The following is a 19275-nucleotide window of genomic DNA, read 5'->3' on the forward strand; positions in this document are numbered from 1 at the left end:
TGCCTATAGCAGCCAATAAGATTCTAGTTAGTACATTCTACAAAATGACAGCTAGAATCTGATTGGTTGCTATATGCAACATCTCCACTTTTTCAAACCTGCAGTTTAGAACACAACCAGAGCAGACGGGCAGCACACTCTCCCTGCCTGTCTCTGCTGAACGGACCTGCACATATTCTAGATCCGCCCCTGACACCTACGCTGAAGGGGATTTAGACACATCACAGTGAGCTGGCTAAATTCCCTTCCAATTCATGACCAGACCAGCAGGAGGCCAAAAAGGTACCATCGGTGAAGGGGATTTAGCTGGCTCACCCTGAGTGTGCTATTTCCCATACAGTGTATGTACCAGGTACCTACGGTGAAGGGGATAGTCGCACCCGTAGGGCCATGTCTGTCTCGGGCACAGCCGGAAGCGGAGTGACGGTATATTATCTCCGTCTAGTATGCGCACATGCGCCGTGGTTAGCGCCTATGCCGTGATGAGTCCATGTTGACGCAGAGCGGGAAAGGGTCTTTTAGGGCAGGAACTGTGCTGTGAGCGGCTCACTGGTGCCATTATATAGGACTAAGCCTCTCCTCAACAATGCACTGTTAGCACTGTGTCCAAGCAGGACATCTACTGATGTATTGTTGTGTGTTTTGCATTACTTTGGTGCTGAGCTTCCCTATGCCCACAGTGCCATGGCTCATTTACCTTCATATTGCTCAAGGTATCTGGTGGCTTGTAGACACCTTTCGTACCTTGATTAAATCCTATGTTAAAGGAGGTTTCCACTTTGCAATAGGGTTTTAACGCCCTTTCCCCAAACTATTTAATGGAGCGACAGCATTTGAATGTAGGGCTCTGTCCCATCTAGAGACATGTTTGTGTTGTGTGTGGGAATGTTGGGGAGAAAAAGAGATATTTAATGGGCAGTCTAGCGCTTTACAGTGATTATTAAATGTTTCTGATAGGCTTCTGAGCTTAGGCTCACCCCTGGGCTAAAATAGGCTTTGTTAGGTGCCATAGAGGTATATTTACTAAACTGTGGGTTTGAAAAAGTGGAGATGTTGTCTATGACAACCAATCAGATTCTAGCTGTCATTTTGTAGAATGTACTAAATAAATGACAGCTAGAATCTGATTGGTTGCTATAGGCAACATCTACACTTTTTCAAACCCGCAGTTTAGTACATCTAGCCCATAGTGTTTTGCACCTTAGACAGTGAGGGAAAACATATATAAAACGGACATATAAGGGGTATGGAGCTCATGGAAGAGCTTATATTAATTGGAAGAGGGCACAGCTAAAACGAGGGTTGTTGCTCGCGGGCCTAATTATTAGAGAAATCCTATCAGACATTGCTTCTCGTTTTTCAAGGGCTTCCTCTGTTCTGGTGAAAGCGTCGCACAAACTAAGCATGAGAAAGTCTATTTAATAAGGATTATGACAGTACACGTACAGCTACAATCCTCAGTATGGCAATAGCAGGGTATAATAATAGCAAAAATGCATTATTTAAACAAAAAGTTTTTCTAATAGAAATTCTAGCATCACGATTTTTTGGGATATTAACAAAAGCTGACAAATAGAGGTCACTGCTAACAGTACATTCTGGAATGCTGTTAAGCTGTACAGTCAGAGTCCCAGGAGATGGTCCCCACAACAGTGCTAGGGTGGAGGAGGGCAGGGCTGTCTTTCCGACCAAGCACGATGGGCAGGTGCCCGGGGGACCCAGCGGACAAGGGGGCCCGAGGCAGGACTCCTGGGAAAAAAAAAAAAAAAAAAAGTTACCTTTTGCGGCCGACATTCACTGCGAGTGCAGCACGGAGGAGCGCAGAACAGAGACAATGAAGAGAAGGCGATTGAAAGGTAATTTAAGGGGGTTTTGAAAAAAAATGTGATATATATGTATGTGTGTGTGTGTGTATATATATATATATATATATATATATATACACATACACATATAGGGGCCCCGGTGTACTGCTTTGCCGGGGGCCCATAATGTTGTTAAGATGGCCCTGGAGGAGGGGTCATAAAATGTAATATTTGACAATCCGTCTCTTTTACTGATGTTGCAATAGATACTTATGAGTCATGACTGCAGTATACAGCATTGAACTAGTACAAGTACTAAGAGAAGAGCTGGCTATTTGCATATCTCTACTCCATTCATTGATGCTGGTTTTTTTGTTCTTTATTTTGCATATTAATATTACAAAGCACTTAAACAAATACAACAATCAAGATCACAAAGAACAGGAACAAAAGCAGAGGACAGTGTGTGGCCATTGGTGAGGCTGGTTTTTAACCCTGTATCTGGTTTTGTATACAATGGGAGTTTGTTAATATGACTCTTACTGTATTGCGCACAGCTTAGGGCATTTATTTACCTGTTATCCCACATGACTTAAACAGAACTTTGAGCAAAAAAAATAAAACAAAAACCAACTGCCGAAACCCGGGATCGAACCAGGGACCTTTAGATCTTCAGTCTAACGCTCTCCCAACTGAGCTATTTCGGCTTAGTGCAACCTGTGTTCAGCAGCATATTGACATACATTATCTAGAGATCATTATCTACAGCAAGGCTGTAGAGAACAAAGGATCATTAGTACTGACCATGTCTAGGAAGAGAGAAACATTTGTTTGCATTTGACAGATCTGTTTGTCTCAATTCTCAAACAATAGGCTCCTCCCACCACCATGACATCACTCAAATTGCAATTGTGGTTTTTTTTGATGGAATTCATAATATAGTTCTGCCATGGATCTTTGCTGATCTCATAGTAGTGTGCAAACAGGAGCGCTGAGTGAAACTCATACTCTCTCGGGAGACCTACCCGGGGTGCAAATTAGCATTCTGTTTTGCACATAAGTTAAATGTTGACTGTTTTTTCATGTAGCACACAAATATCAACTTTAAATGTCAGTGTACAAATAAGCTATCAAGTATTTGTGTTCTACATGAAAAAACTGACAGTATTAAACTTATGTGCAAAACAGAATACTAACTTGCACCCCTTGCATTGTAACATGGTTTTGTCCAGGAGACTTAAATAAGAAACGTCTTAATTTAAGTTCCTTAATGAATCATGCCCAAGGAGTAAAATACAAGAGGAAAGGCTGGGAAATGGGATACATTATACCTAATATATCTAGTGTAAGGGTACGTAAAGAGAAAGTGTCATATAATAGCCAGAACATATAAATGAGTTTTCTAAGTGACACGAGTCAGTCAGGTATTATTCTATTGGAGATGTGTAAGACAGCAATAAGGAGGGGTGTGTAAAGGGCATTGTCCACAGTAAAGCTGGGTACACACTACAGAAATTTCCACCAACTTTTTATGCCGAGCGATTTTACATGCGCCCGATGGTCCGATCGCTCCGTCCATGGACTGCATACACACTAGCCTTGTTTAGGACGATAAAGGGAAGAGCGGACGTCCCTTTAGCGACTTTTTACAGCCATGTTGTCGTGAGCAATGACTGTAATTTCGTACTCACTGTTGTGGATCGGTCGGAAGTTTATACACACTACACAACGGAAACGAGATTGGAACGAAAATATTAAACGGTACGACCAACCAAATGAGGCGATAATTGTCCATTTGGGCAGACTTTCGACCATCGTGTCACTACACACACTGACCCGACTTTTGAACGAGCGGCCGTATGTCGACTAATTGGGCCGATTATTGGACGAAAACCGTGTAGTGTGTACACTTTATCGTCCTAAACAAGGCTTGTGTGTATGCAGTCCATGGACGGAGCGATCGGAACATCGATCGCATGTAAAATTGATTGGCATAAAAAGTTGGTGGAAAATTCTGTAGTGTGTACCTAGCTTTAGGCATGTTGATTTTGTTTTGTTGGAAGGGTGTAAAAATCCTGCTTGGTCGGAAGCATTTTGAAATACTGGTGGATTTTCCCCAGTTCTCCCCTGGTCACTCTGAAGACACAGAGCCTCAGATATTCTGTCTGGTGAAGAGTCTCTTGACCCTTGATATTGTATTTGTGCCGGTTGAGAATGCTCGTCTGCCTTTGGAGTAGAGGAAGGTGTAGATACAAAGAGTTGCTTGAACGCAGCTTGTGTGGTTGATTCATCAGGTTTTCCTGTGTCTTTCTTGACGTCCCCCTTCCGGTCCTTCCCCATTGAAGATCTTAAGACTTACCTTGTTATTAATACATTGAATAGCCGAGATGCAGCATAGATAAATTGAAATTTTCACCTGCTAGTTATCCCCAAAGAGAATTATAGACATATCTGAGGTATCCGGGTAAGCAGGCCATTGTTAGCGGAGTCCTTGCAATGAAGGAAATAGTTCAAATGCTTTTTTGTTTTTTTTATAAAATGTTACCAGAATCAAATATCTCTGTAATTCTTCCTTGTTTCCTTATAAGACCAGAAAGTTGTCCACTCAAGGAATAATGTAATAGGATGAACTGGAAAATAGCTTATCAGTCTGAATTTGGTATAAAACGAGGGTTTTTGCAATATTTGTTGATGTCCACCGGAGGCCAGCAACGTCTTAAATATACAGTTTTGTGCACGATCTAGTCCTCTCCCAAGAGTTGTGTCGGGGTTGATTTTCAGAGGAACTTTGGCAGCAGTGGAGAAATCTAGGGTATCCAAGTGTTCTCCGGGAATTCTTTGATAGTTTTGTGGAAGGTAGGGTGTGCTGGGATTATGGAAAGATGAGGTTGGCGACAGAGTTCTCCCAGTATGCTGCTATTCCTTAAAACAATTATTATGTTTTGTTTAAAATATATGTTAGCTACATACACTATATGTACAAAAGTATTTGGCCACACCTGTTAATTATTGAATTGAGGTGTTTCAATTATTATTATGGTTATTAATTATTATTTTGTACATTACTGTGCAATCTACAGGAGAGCAATTCAGTTTACAAGACCTGCGGTAATGATCGCGTGTAAGAATAGACTTAATTCCCACGTTTCTGCTGGCATTTCCTCCGTCGTTACAATTACAAATATGGTCATATTGTAAGAAAATCTAACTGTGTGTGTGTGGGCACCATTAGCCACCCTCACTATAGAATAACAGAACGACCGGGTGCTGACTGACCCATGTTCCCATACATTCCTTAGAAGTACCTGGGTTACGCCAGCCACACGCTGGATCCTGGGTCAGAGCAGTATTTACCAACATGTCCAAAAATTATCCCAGAAATTTCAACTGAATATCGGACATGGGGACCACACACACGGCAAACCTCACAACTGCCCTGATTCGTGGGCTGCAAAGGGGACTGGGATTACAAGGGAAGTAGGTGGAGTTTTACCCAAATTTGGCTATTTGTGGGTGGAATTTTGGTGGAATAGCGGCTTATTATGTCTCGCTTTCAGGATTCTAAATGTCAGGAGGTATCACATATCAATGCACATGTTGCCATGCGTGTAACTAACATTAAATGCTAAACCCGATATCCTCACAAAGAGTCTTTAATCTATGTGGTCAATAAATTCACGAAACCATAATATATGATAATGCATACTATGACTTTGTTTAGTCATTTATTAAATTCATCAGTAGGATTTAGTTGAAAATCAAATTAAATGTTGGTTAAATTAAAGCAGGCGATCAGGGTACAACTAAAAATGACTGTACATACAAAAACATGAAACAGAAGCTAAAGATGAACCTGACCAAAGGAGCTTGCAGTCTAGGAGGTGCGGGGGACAATTGTAGCTGCTGGTGGGGAACGTCTGTATGGCTACTGTAAGGTGTTCTTGTCCACTACTACTAAAGCGTCCACTGGTGACTGGCATTTCTGTGCAGCTATAGCTGGTGTGGTACAGTGGGACTGAGGAGAGGAACTAGTCACTGAAGAAATGTTAAGACGGTCAGCTGCTGCCATTCATGACTGTCCTTCACCATTTATCTCAATTGAACCTCCTCCCTCTTCCGGTTCTGGAAAAGGCTTTCGCTCTTGTCCATGTGCACCCCTCTTTCATCTGCTAGCTCGGAGTAGTTGTGTGCCCGGCTTTTTTATTTTTTTGGGGAATCTTGCTACCTGCTGAACACAGAGAGCCAAGAAAGTTGTTCCCCGTGTTTGCAGATGTAGTGGAGGCAGAAACCAACGGTCAGAAGCATCAATATCTGCAATAAATGGACATTTACCGAATTTTATACCATTACGCCAGCCATTCATCAGCAAGCACCGGACTCACCAGCAGATGGCAGTTTATCTACAGCAAAGAATAATACTTATGTGTTAATGTTCGATCAGGAGTAAGGAAGAAACCACAGGGCATAGGTAAAATTTTTAAAAAGGTTTAATAAACTAATATAAAAATACAAACATCAGCAGTCACATTGTATCTATAACAGTGTCCTTTGTGTTATTGTTAAAGCCTGTGCAACATCACTGTGCAGTTAGCAGCATCAGTTGTACACTGTCACTCGGGAGGTACCCAAGTTCGTCAAAATTATTTACAAAAAAGGTGCAAATAGCGGATTGTTATTTAGAACATTACAGTGAATGACGATATTGGATTCAACATTCTTATCGTTGATGCTTGTTGGCAGGGTCAAACATCCTCCGTACACGAGGCCGGAGCCACTGACTTTTCCGGAGAGGTGATGGGGTCCCCAGGGGAAACAACATTAAGGTATCCGACTTCTGATGTGTCTGAGCGTGATAAAGACAGGGACACTGGTATTTCTGGGGTTTCCACAAACTTTGCATCATCATCAACTACTTTTAAAATCATGGACGAACTGGAAGGTTCAATCTCGGAGAATCTAAAAGGAAAGACACATTAATTAACGATGACTTAAAACATAATAAATTAGGATTTAGGTCTCCAACCCTCCACAATAATTAAAATTAGGAGACATCCATTCCTGGAATACATAGTTAAAATTATGTACTTATATTTAAGTATCTTTTTTTTTTTTCCCCATGGAATATAGAACCTCTTCAAACCTTACCAGTAATCCGCTGGTATAGCAGTTTACATAGCGATATTTAAATCAGTGATGAGACTGCATCATAAACAGTAACAGCAACAGGGACACCTATAGTATGAAAGAAGGTACTACCCGAAAATACTGAAGAGAGGGTACAACAACAATAAGGGATTCTACTGTTGCATTAAATACACAAATGTCTTGCTTAACTTCCAATGAAGTGCATTTAAATTTCTAACTTACTATTTTAATTTATACTGGTTCTAAAATGATCACACTGGGCCCTGATTCATTAAGGATCTTAACTTGAGAAACTTCTTATTTCAGTCTCCTGGACAAAACCATGTTACAATGCGAGGGGTGCAAATTAGTATTCTGTTTTGCACATAAGTTAAATACTGACTGTTTTTTCATGTAGCACACAAATATCAACTTTAAATGTCAGTGTACAAATAAGCTATCAAGTATTTGTGTGCTACATGAAAAAACATTCAGCATTTAACTTATGTGCAAAACAGAATACTAATTTGCACCCCTTGCATTGTAACATGGTTTTGTCCAGGAGACTGAAATAAGAAGTTTCTCAAGTTAAGATCCTTAATGAATCAGGCCCATTATTTAAACATAGTGCTCTTACCTCTCATTTAATATTACATCAGGCCTCAGCAGACACTCAGAAGGGATCATCTTTGTAATATCCTAGGAGATAAGAAAAACAAGCCTGAAACACAGTGCAGGGCTGGTATTCTAATTGCAGAGTAGGAAAATCATTTGTATACTGGGTACAGTATAAAGTCATGTGAGTAACAAAATTTATCCTATTTCAAAGCTGTGTTTTTACATAGCAGAGCACAATGAACAATCATCTAGTCCTCACCAAGTCCTAAATTCTAATTCTACATCAATAAGTTAACCTGAAGAAGCCATGTGTAAAAAATAAGTGCACCTTATGATTCAGTGGCTTTTAGAAACTCCTTTAGCAGTAATAACATGCAGTAATAATATTCTGTATCAGTCTCTGTCATTGTATTAGAGGAAGTTTCTCCCACCCCTCCGTACAACACTACTCCCATTCAATGGCATAGAGGGAATTTATTTAGGGACATCTGTGTTAAGGTCCAGCCACAGCATCTGAATGGGCTAGTTGGTTTGGATTGGCCCAGGAGATCTTGGTATGCAGATATTTTAAAGATGACAAAGGATCGTCATGGCGAACTCCACTAAGAAAACACCTACTTTTTCAACAAAATGTACAACCGTTGGTGTGGCTGTTAAAGCCTTGATTTTACAATCTAAGAACTTATCTGACTGAGTAGTAGAGACTATGCGGAGAGCTCGTAAACCATCCTGAGGCAAGAACTACCATAGAATTTGGACAATAGACATCTCTTGTTGTGAGAACAGAGGCTGGCCTACCACTTGCTTTAAGTTAGCAATATTTATTCTGTTCCTACAGGATTGTCTTGAAAATGGGTTACTACTGTGCATGCTGCCATATACTGCAAGTCTTTATCCAGAGAAGACTGGTCCAACTTCTAGAGGTTCAGACTTTTCTACAGGGAGTTCTCCAAGTCCAACCACCATACATTCAACCCACTGCTCCCAGGGATCTTAACATTATTCTTTGGGCCTTACAATAGGCACCATTTGAACCTTTGGATTCTGTAGATTTAAAATTTTCTTACTTGAAAAACTGTTCTTGCTAATTACTTCTACTGTGAGAAGAGTATCTGAGTTAGGGGCTCTCTCTTCTAAATCTCTTTTCACCGTCTTTCATAAAGACAAGGATGTGTTGCATTCTAAGCCCTCCTTTCAATTGGTGTTCAGGTATCAGCTAAATCTGGAGATTGTCATCCCTATAATTCAGGTCATCACCTAATTCAGAGGATTCCTTTCTTCTGATGGATGTAGACAAAGCTCTTAAGACTTATTTTGATAGGGCTGCTAGTGTCAGTAAATAGGGAGCAAGCTAGCCCTTGATGATGCTGACTGAGGCTGGCCTGCGACTAAACAGTCCACCGCTAGCTGGATTATATCTACATTACGTCAGGCATACATAGGCGATGGTTTGTATGTTCCTGAAGATGTGAGTGCCCATTCCACCAGGTCAGTCAATGCCTCCTGGCCGGATGGACATGGGACCTCGACAGAACTGCTGTGCCTGGTCTTCAGTTCATACATTGATGTACGCTCTAATTCCCATGCTTCCAGGGTCCCTCAGTGGACTTCAAGAAAATAATTTAACTTGAATACAAAAATCCTATGTTCGCAGAATTGTAAATGAATAGAGCCGAGATGACAATCATCAATACATTCTCCAGACCACCTGGCCAACAAAGACCGGGGCAAATGCAGGATTTGTAGAGGGGGGTTTCCACACCACGCCACCAATGGGCAGGACCAGCATGCATAGGGTTGTGGCTATAATATTAGACAGTGCTTGGCTGCTCTCTAACTCTTCCTATCCCTATAATATACATGGGCAATGCTGCATGCACTACCGTTAGGTGCACACCTCAATTATACAGTGCCCCAGGCTTGGAGGGGGGTATCTGGGCACTAGGAACCCCCCCCCCCAGGTTTGATGGTCAGTAATAAAGTGATTTACCCGAGTGTCCCATTATACTAGCCTTTTCTGGTGTGTAACAGTGATTTGTAGTATACCTGTAGTGCACTGACCTTCGGGTACTAGCTCATGTTTCCCTCGGGCATTAATAAAAGCAATGTCCATTAGCCTGATGCACAATGTAATATTACTACATTTAATATTGCGGTGGAAACACTCTAAACCACCACATCTTTGTTTTGATGCCTTCTGGTCTCCTAGTAATTCACATCTACCCACATATTATATTTTTGGCAAATGAAACATTGCTATAATCTCAGTTATCCATAATCCCATACTTACTGCCAGATTGAGGGCTTGAAGTTTCTTTAGTACCCTCTCCAGTAACCCCACTTGGTTAAAGAGCTGGAGTAGATTTTCCTGCAGCTGTTTGTTCTCTTCGTCTAGAATATTAGCCCTGTAATGTACACATAAAGGTTCAGTGTAGTTAATATAAATGCTGTAGGAAGCACATATCTACCTGGACAGTTCCATGTCTTTCAGATATTATATTACATGTGCATGGGAAGTCTTCACTGTTTCCACTATGCACATTTTCAGGTTTATCAACAAACCCAGATGCAAACTGATTTTACAGGGGCAATTCCACAGACCAGATAGTGGGCATACACCTTGAAATTCCCTACATGGAGAAGAAGACTCACTGTGCACATACAGAAGCATTCTGAGACCAGACTTTAATTGTTTGCAAATGATCAAACATTTTAAGTGTACTTTTCTAAAATCAAGGGCCACATATTGATTTCTCCTAATTTTCTGTGTCCAGGGGGTAAATGTATCAAGCTGAGAGTTTTCCGGCGGGTTTGAAAAACCAATCAGATCCTAGCTATCATTTATTTAGTACATTCTACAAAATGACAGCTAGAATCCAATTGGTTGCTATAGGCAACATCTCCACTTTTCAAACCCTCCGGAAAACTCTCAGCTTGATACATTTACCCCCAGATGTTCACAAAAAGAAAGCCACACCCTCTCAAGGCTTTACATTTGGTGGCTTAAATAAAAGGATGATTGGTGTTCCAATCATGTGATCCAAACATAGTGAGATGTACGGTTCTAAAAATATTACTTAGTGATATTTTTCCTTTAATCATTGAGTTCTCTCTTGACTTGAACTATAGAAATGGTTCCTATAGATCAGTGGTAATTACTAGAAAATTTTCGATAGCCACCTATATGTACTAACAATTACAAGTACAAGTGGGCCACTACCGAATTGAATTACGAGTGCACTAATAGATACTATACACGCATATATATATATACAAACTTTGCACTTCTCATATGTCTTTCATTGCCCTCCTATCTCTCCCTTTGCCACCCTCATATCTATCTCATTAGCTTTAATTTTGACAGGCATTATGCCGCCGCTTCATGCCCATGGTATAGTGGGGCGCTCTGCCTGTTGTCTCCTCTGAGTGCTACATAAGACTGTACAGTCAGATTGTGCCTCATGCATTTAAAACCTTCTCAGAGCAGTGAGTACTTCTGCTCTACATACACTTCTATCTACCACATACCTGTTCTGTACGGATAGCAGGTTCCACTTGTGGTTCCTCTCTGCAGCCTCCTGCTCTGTAACCTTCTGGAACAGATGTCTCTTTTCTTCATTCAGATGGTCGTTCTCAGCTGTGATTTTACTGATCCACTGCTGCTCCTAACAGAGGAACAGAGCAGTAAGTTACACTATATGGTGACTTCTCACAGAAGAAACATGACTTTGTAGAAGTGGACAGAGCACAAACCAGTCTCACCGCTCTATCCCCTGACCATTCAGATGTCTACTAAGTGGTGCTAGGACCAGCTGCTGTGTGACCTGTCTACTGACACAGTGCAGGGAGAGAAAGGCACTTCCTGGAATTAGTAGTGATACTAAGCACCTATCTTAGTATAGGGAAGGTAATAGATTACTGACACAGTGCAGGGAGAGAAAGGCACCTCCTGGAATTAGTGGTGATACTAAGCACCTATCTTAGTATAGGGAAGGTAATAGATTACTGACACAGTGCAGGGAGAGAAAGGCATCTCCTGGAATTAGTGATGATACTAAGCACCTATCTTAGTATAGGGAAGGTAATAGACTACTGACACAGTGCAGGAAGAGAAAGACATCTCCTGGAATTAGTGGTGATACTAAGCACCTATCTTAGTACAGGGAAAGTAATAGATTACTGACACAGTGCAGGGAGAGAAAGGCATCTCCTGGAATTAGTGGTGATACTAAGCACCTATCTTAGTATAGGGAAGGTAATAGATTACTGACACAGTGCAGGGAGAGAAAGGCATCTCCTGGAATTAGTGGTGATACTAAGCACCTATCTTAGTATAGGGAAGGTAATAGATTACTGATACAGTGCAGGGAGAGAAAGGCATCTCCTGGAATTAGTGATGATACTAAGCACCTATCTTACTATAGGGAAGGTAATAGATTACTGACACAGTGCAGGGAGAGAAAGGCATCTCCTGGAATTAGTGGTGATACTAAGCACCTATCTTAGTATAGGGAAGGTAATAGATTACTGACACAGTGCAGGGAGAGAAAGGCACCTCCTGGAATTAGTGGTGATACTAAGCACATATCTTACTATAGGGAAGGTAATAGATTACTGACACAGTGCAGGGAGAGAAAGGCATCTCCTGGAATTAGTGGTGATACTAAGCACCTATCTTAGTATAGGGAAGGTAATAGATTACTGACACAGTGCAGGGAGAGAAAGGCACCTCCTGGAATTAGTGGTGATACTAAGCACCTATCTTAGTATAGGGAAGGTAATAGACTACTGACACAGTGCAGGTAGAGAAAGGCATCTCCTGGAATTAGTGATGATACTAAGCACCTATCTTAGTATAGGGAAGGTAATAGACTACTGACACAGTGCAGGGAGAGAAAGGCACCTCCTGGAATTAGTGGTGATACTAAGCACCTATCTTAGTATAGGGAAGGTAATAGATTACTGACACAGTGCAGGGAGAGAAAGGCATCTCCTGGAATTAGTGATGATACTAAGCACCTATCTTAGTATAGGGAAGGTAATAGACTACTGACACAGTGCAGGAAGAGAAAGACATCTCCTGGAATTAGTGGTGATACTAAGCACCTATCTTAGTACAGGGAAAGTAATAGATTACTGACACAGTGCAGGGAGAGAAAGGCATCTCCTGGAATTAGTGGTGATACTAAGCACCTATCTTAGTATAGGGAAGGTAATAGACTACTGACACAGTGCAGGGAGAGAAAGGCATCTCCTGGAATTAGTGGTGATACTAAGCACCTATCTTAGTACAGGGAAAGTAATAGATTACTGACACAGTGCAGGTAGAGAAAGACATCTCCTGGAATTAGTGGTGATACTAAGCACCTATCTTAGTATAGGGAAGGTAATAGATTACTGACACAGTGCAGGGAGAGAAAGGCATCTCCTGGAATTAGTGGTGATACTAAGCACCTATCTTAGTACAGGGAAAGTAATAGATTACTGACACAGTGCAGGTAGAGAAAGACATCTCCTGGAATTAGTGGTGATACTAAGCACCTATCTTAGTATAGGGAAGGTAATAGATTACTGACACAGTGCAGGGAGAGAAAGGCATCTCCTGGAATTAGTGGTGATACTAAGCACCTATCTTAGTATAGGGAAGGTAATAGATTACTGATACAGTGCAGGGAGAGAAAGGCATCTCCTGGAATTAGTGATGATACTAAGCACCTATCTTACTATAGGGAAGGTAATAGATTACTGACACAGTGCAGGGAGAGAAAGGCATCTCCTGGAATTAGTGGTGATACTAAGCACCTATCTTAGTATAGGGAAGGTAATAGATTACTGATACAGTGCAGGGAGAGAAAGGCATCTCCTGGAATTAGTGGTGATACTAAGCACCTATCTTAGTATAGGGAAGGTAATAGATTACTGATACAGTGCAGGGAGAGAAAGGCATCTCCTGGAATTAGTGATGATACTAAGCACATATCTTAGTATAGGGAAGGTAATAGACTACTGACACAGAGGGAGAGAAGCAACGCTGAAAGCAGCTGAAGCTCCAATCACAACACATTAAACATTGGGACTTTTTGTGCAAAATATTTTCTACACAAAATAACCATCAACTCGATGCTGTGAAAGACTCTGCTAAGTTTGTAAAATGATGGTGATATTCTCCTATTACTAAAAGCAGAGAACCATTGGCTACTGTGTGAAATAGAATATTAAATGTCAGGGCCCAAATAAAATATTGCATTGATACATGAAAGTGAACCTGATATTCCCCTCAGATAAATATTTGTTTCCTTTTTAAAACATTTGGTCAATTAGCCAAGTAGGAGGTAATTAGGTTGAGCAGACCCTTTGTGAGGAGACCAACTTAAGATATGCAGATCCTAGACCTCCACTGTTTTGATGATATATTCCACTTCCTAATTGACTTCCTTTCAATAGGTATTGTAAATACAAAAGAACCACTAGGTGTAAATTAGAGAGCCATAGGCCTAGGAGAGCAACTTGGAGACCCAGGTAAAACCTGAAGGCTCTTTATGCAGGTATATAGAAATATGAACTTCAAAGGAAATGCCTTCATATTATAGGAAACCTGTGTGTGACTCCATACTGAGGGGCAAAAACCAAACTCGGGTTGTGAATTATACTTACTAGCGGTACCAGGGATCAGCTATAATCACATGTCTTTGGGAAAGGTATTTCATATTGCTATGATTCCATCATGTTTGGTATTTCAATGTGCGGGAGATTATGTCTGGTTTATTGATGAAGGAGTTATGTTTCTGGGATATATCCGAGAAAAGCTAAGACAGGTCAAAACTTAGGAATAGTTTTGAACAAGCCTTAGGTAACACCCAAGGGACATTTCTGCCCCCACATTAGCATCCACACTGCCCTGTGAAGGCCGTCCCATTTGAGTTTGCTAAAAACCTGTGTTGTGAATGGACAAACTGTCAGCTTCTTGGGGATCAACCTAACTGAAGTACTGTCCATCTTTTCTGCCAACCCCCAGGCATACAGATTATTATACGTAAATTATGCTCTGTACTTTCATCCCATTTGTTTTTAGAACAGTTTGCAATTTTGTATTTGTATGTCAAATCTTTATCTAGTTGTTTTTTATTATCTATAAGCATTGTAACTTTTGTGTATTACATCTAACAATTTAATAGTTCTGTCCTTTTTGCTCTAAACAAATCCATTGCCTGTTTAGGAGAGATTGCTTGGCTGGATTAACTGTTTATAAACCAGTGTGTGAAGGGTTAACTGTATAGCTACCAGAGCACAGAGTGTGCGCAATTGGGTGATTAAATCATAGGTTTGCTACGGGCCTTATTCGTAGCTGGTGACAGTCGCTGAGAGGTGTGAACGGTGTGTCTGTGTTGGGAAAGGGACCAGCGAAACCTGTAGCCTGAAAGAGAGGCGAGTGTGAGGTTTGGGCTGGAATCCTGTTTGTTCCCTTACAGTAAGCTTCCAAGTCACAAGTGCGCAGAGGGCGGTTTGTGACAGATAAAGGGGATCAGGAGCCGTTTCCTGACAGAATAGAGGCGATATATTGTATGACTGTTGGAATGTATGATAAGATATTAGATCAGGGAGTAGCTAGAGGGGCTTATCCCTGACACTGTGTATTATAGCTTTATATAATCTGTCCATTTATGACCAGATGTGAATAATTTTGTGAGTGACGTTAGGAAGAGTCAGCGTCTTACTCAGGCCTAATGATATAATTAGTGCATTTTAAGACTGGAGATATTATTGCATTCATGCATGGGTTTAGTATAATCTCCAATTCTTAGAATTAAGCAGTGGTGAAATAATAATCCAAAATCTAAAAACACAAATCATAATACAATGTAGATAGGAAAAGATAAATACAATAGCAGCTTTATCGTTACCTTCTCTGCCTTGCTCTTTGACAATGTGAGTTCCATCTCCAACTCTTTAATACGCAAGTCCCTTTGGTTTACCTCATTGAAGTGAACCTCTTTTGCTCGGCTAAGTTTCGCTTTATGTCGTAGTTGCTTTTCATTGTATTTCCTGGTTGAACAAAAACAAAAAGGTCAATATCGCTTAAAATAAATCTCAATTAGTAAATTTCTTAAAATCAACCACTTGTAGGATGAACGTATGTAGGTAGGTGTGTATCTATAGTAGTGCCTGTAGGATTTGATGCTATAGTTTTACTGTTCTGTTTTTATATTTTTATGGTGAGGAAAAGCTAGCGAGAGAAGAGAAGAGGGAAAGAGGGTGATGGGAAGTGAAGCCCAAGGGGTGGAGATAAATGAACTGTCCGGCAAGGAATAAGAGAGGGCCCTTGTAGAATTTTTAGATGGACCTTTGGATGTTTTTTGGACCAGATAAAGGTGGAGGTAATGTGTTGAATAAATTAGGTTTGCGGAGGGATGCGGACAGGGAGGGCTTGGAAAAGATAAAAGAGAATTTAAATTTTCGCTGCGTTTATGTGGTAGACCCATGAGATATATTGTGGGTGCCAGGCAGTCAAATCATTTTTAATAGCGGGCAGAAGTTGGGGATAGTTGGCTTGGTATAGTCGATAAGATAAGATTTAGTGAGATAGACTCCAAGATATTTAAATTTGTGCAAGCGCCATCTGAAAGGAAATTGAGATTCAAAGGCCGTTTGATCGAAGAGGGGAGAGAAAAGTCCAAAACCTCCATCTTTTTAGTATTGATTTTATACCCAGATAGAGAGCCATAAATCTCAATGTCCGTCAGGAGAGCTGGGAGTGAAACCTGTGGCTGAGCAATAGTAATAAGGATATTAGTTTGTATTCAGAATTACCAGACTTAATACCGAAGACATCCCTATCACCACAGATACCTTGTGCCAGCAGCTCAATGAGCAGAGCGAAATTAAAAGGAGAAAGGAGAGCAGCCTTGTCTTGTGCCGTTAGTAATGTTAAAGGGATCAGAGACTAAGCCGTTTGCCTGAACAGCAGCAGAAGGAGAATGAATCAACGCCGAAACACTAGAGAGGAATTTACCCGAGAAACAAATGTGGGAAAGGCCAGGAGATCCGAACTGATGCCTTCTGCGCAAATAGCTCTAGCACAAGGGAATTAAGCTTGCTCTCATTAATAGTGTGGAATAAATCAATTGTATGTCTGATGTTGTCTGATGCCTGACGGCCGGGGACAAACCCGTCCTGGTTGGGGTGAAGTAAAGATGGGAGAAGATGTTCAACTGGGTAGCCAGCATCTTTGCAAATATTTTTTAATCAACGCTGATCAACGAGATGAGTCTGAACAACAAGAGGGGTTTCTACTGGGTTTAGGGATGAATAAAATGTTGGCACAGTTGGTGGTAAAATCAAAGGCTGCCTTCCTTAAAATTCCATTAAAAAGCTCAGTAAGCAGAGGCACTAAAATTGTTGAGAATTACAGTACTGAAAGGTGAAACCATCTGGGCCAAAAGCAGGACGCAGTTCATTTATATTTAATTGAATGGTATTACACAATAAAGTTGGATCATAGTAATTCCCTTCCTATTAAATTATCAAGTTCTAATTCCACATTAATCATGTCTCAAAAGAATAAACATAGGTGCGCTTTTTACAGTAAAACATAATGATATCCAATCATGTGTTGCTTACATTTCACTCCTCTATGAAATGTGAACAAGAAAGCATAATGATATCTAATCGAGTATCTTTGTTTTGCCAGCTCATTCTTATTAAACTTTATAGTTATTAAAGGCTGATTCATGAATTTAAAATTACTAACGTAGAGCTGTTAATCATATTGAAAGGGAATGATTCTAAAACACATGAACAAAAATGGTTAAGATGTCATCTATATCTCAAAGCTTATCAACCATCCACTTAACCCCTCATCTACTCTGCTCGCTATTCCCTCTCTCCCCTGGCCCCTTCTTCTCTCCCCTGGCATCACCAGCTCCCTCTCGTGTCTGATTTGTCCACCCTCCCTTAGGATGTAAGCTCTTATGAGCAGGGCCCCTCTTCCCTCGTGTCTCCATACCTATTCTTCTGCTCGGTCCTTACTCCATATGGCTGTCCTGGAGTTACTGAAGCATTTGTACTTTGTGTTTATCGTTCTGTACTGTTTAACCCTGTATGGTCTACTGTTTGTACCATGTACAGCGCTGCGGAAACCTTGTGGCGCCCAACAAATAAATGCTAATAATAATAATATTCTATATGACGGGCCCAGAGGACCATTTGTTGGTCCACAATTGGGTCTCTTCCAACTGTGCCATGAAAAGACTGCATCACAAAGCACAAATTTTGTCCCCATGGCTGTGCCACGGAATTGTTTATAGAACTGGTTATGGGCATGTGATGTACATATTAAAGATATCAGATGGGGAGAGAGGTTATCTGCTGTTCAGTAGGAATAGTTGTGGTACGATTTAGAGGAGAATGAACTGTACTGCCTACTGTATGGTCTTCAGATATTATTAACAACCCTGTGATTGTGCTGGAAGTAGAGTCAGAAGTTAATCAGAAACGGAAAAGACAGGTTCCTGTACTGGGTATCAGAGAAGAAAGGAAGAGAATGGAACGTTCACACTTCAGATCACTTCAGGAGAATGTGCCCGGTCATCTCACCTGATGTAGTCATCCAGCTGTTTCCGGATGTTATCGTACTCCTTGTGGAGCTGCTCCTTCTCCTGCTGCACATGACAGAGCTCGTCAGAAAGCTTCTGATTAGTTTTCTCACAGTGTGTGCGCTAGAAACACAACAAACATTGTGTGGGTCGTGTTGTCAAAGTAAAATACAGATCATCTACACAGATTGGAGGCAGCTATTTTGTAGACCGAACCAATTATTCATAAGAATGCAGCCTATTAATCCACAAAGAAACTGTAATATTATGAGTTACTTTTATACTGCAAATGACTCCCAGTCGCATACATATGAGGTGTATACAGGAGTCCTCCAGTAAATGTCCCATTTATAATTATCTTTGAATAAAACTATATCAGAGCTGTAGTAAAAGTGCATCTAAGAGGTTGTGTAGAGGTAACGGACAGAACTTTTTATGTTATATTTGAATGTGGGACTGCACAGAATGAAAGTTCTCACAGTTCTCAAACTGTTCCACTGACCTCAAAATTAATAAAGGATATGGAGTCATTAAGTTATGAGGAAAGGTTAGCCAGTTTAGGCATGTTTACTTTAGAAAAGAGGCGTCTAAGGGGAGATATGATTACTATGTACAAATACATTAAGGGTCAATACAGAGAACTTTTATAGGAACTTTTTACCCCAAGGACTATACACAGGACACGCAGTCACCCCCTAAGGTTAGAGGAGAGGAAATTTCACAACCAGCAAAGGAAGGGGTTCTTTACAGTAAGGGCAGTCAAGATATGGAGTTCGCTGCCAGGGAAGGTTGTGACGGCAGATTCAATAGATATGTTTAAGAAAGGGTTAGACAATATTTTTGCGGAAAAGTGTATCCAGGAATATGACCGTTAATTAAAATGCAGGAGAGTACTGGATATAGGGTAAATATAGGACTGCGATATTGGGGCTGGGGGGATTTTCACAATTGAAACAGATGGGCGGTTGCCTACTCTGGATCAATTTCAAATATAAGTGCAGGATCGCAGGAGATCCAGAATAGGTTGAACTTGATGGACTGGTGTCTTTTTTCAACCTCAACAATTATGTTACTATGTTACCTCTGTAGCAGATGCATTTTTCTCATCATCCAGATGTTGTAACTGGGATTCCCGC

The 19275-nt window shown here is 40.8% G+C and overlaps 1 protein-coding gene and 1 non-coding gene across 2 annotated transcripts; both read right to left on the reverse strand.

The window, feature by feature from the left end:
* Positions 1-2439: 2439 nt before the first annotated feature.
* TRNAF-GAA (transfer RNA phenylalanine (anticodon GAA)) lies at positions 2440-2512 on the reverse strand. The gene has a single exon. It is a non-coding gene; the product is annotated as a tRNA-Phe (tRNA).
* Positions 2513-6274: 3762 nt separating this feature from the next.
* On the reverse strand, positions 6275-19269 carry LOC142107563 (coiled-coil domain-containing protein 30-like). Its single transcript, XM_075191064.1, has 7 exons — positions 19221-19269; positions 18141-18262; positions 15449-15590; positions 11076-11212; positions 9838-9952; positions 7567-7628; positions 6275-6761 (listed from the first exon to the last, which is right to left on the reverse strand). Exons 3-7 carry the CDS (start codon positions 15482-15484, stop codon positions 6548-6550), a joined length of 564 nt encoding a protein of 187 aa, XP_075047165.1. The 5' UTR covers positions 15485-15590; positions 18141-18262; positions 19221-19269; the 3' UTR covers positions 6275-6547.
* Between the last annotated feature and the right edge of the window lie 6 nt (positions 19270-19275).

The sequence above is a fragment of the Mixophyes fleayi genome, chromosome 11 (genome assembly GCF_038048845.1).
Source record: "Mixophyes fleayi isolate aMixFle1 chromosome 11, aMixFle1.hap1, whole genome shotgun sequence".
Taxonomy (NCBI): Eukaryota; Metazoa; Chordata; class Amphibia; order Anura; family Limnodynastidae; genus Mixophyes; species Mixophyes fleayi.

Coding starts and splice junctions, on each gene's coding strand:
- LOC142107563 (XM_075191064.1), bottom strand. CDS start 15,484: ATGGAACTCACATTGTCAAAGAGCAAGGCAGAGAAG. Junction 9,953..11,075: donor CTGCTATCCGTACAGAACAG/GTATGTGGTAGA, acceptor TGTACATTACAG/GGCTAATATTCTAGACGAAG. Junction 7,629..9,837: donor TTCAAGCCCTCAATCTGGCA/GTAAGTATGGGA, acceptor CTTATCTCCTAG/GATATTACAAAGATGATCCC.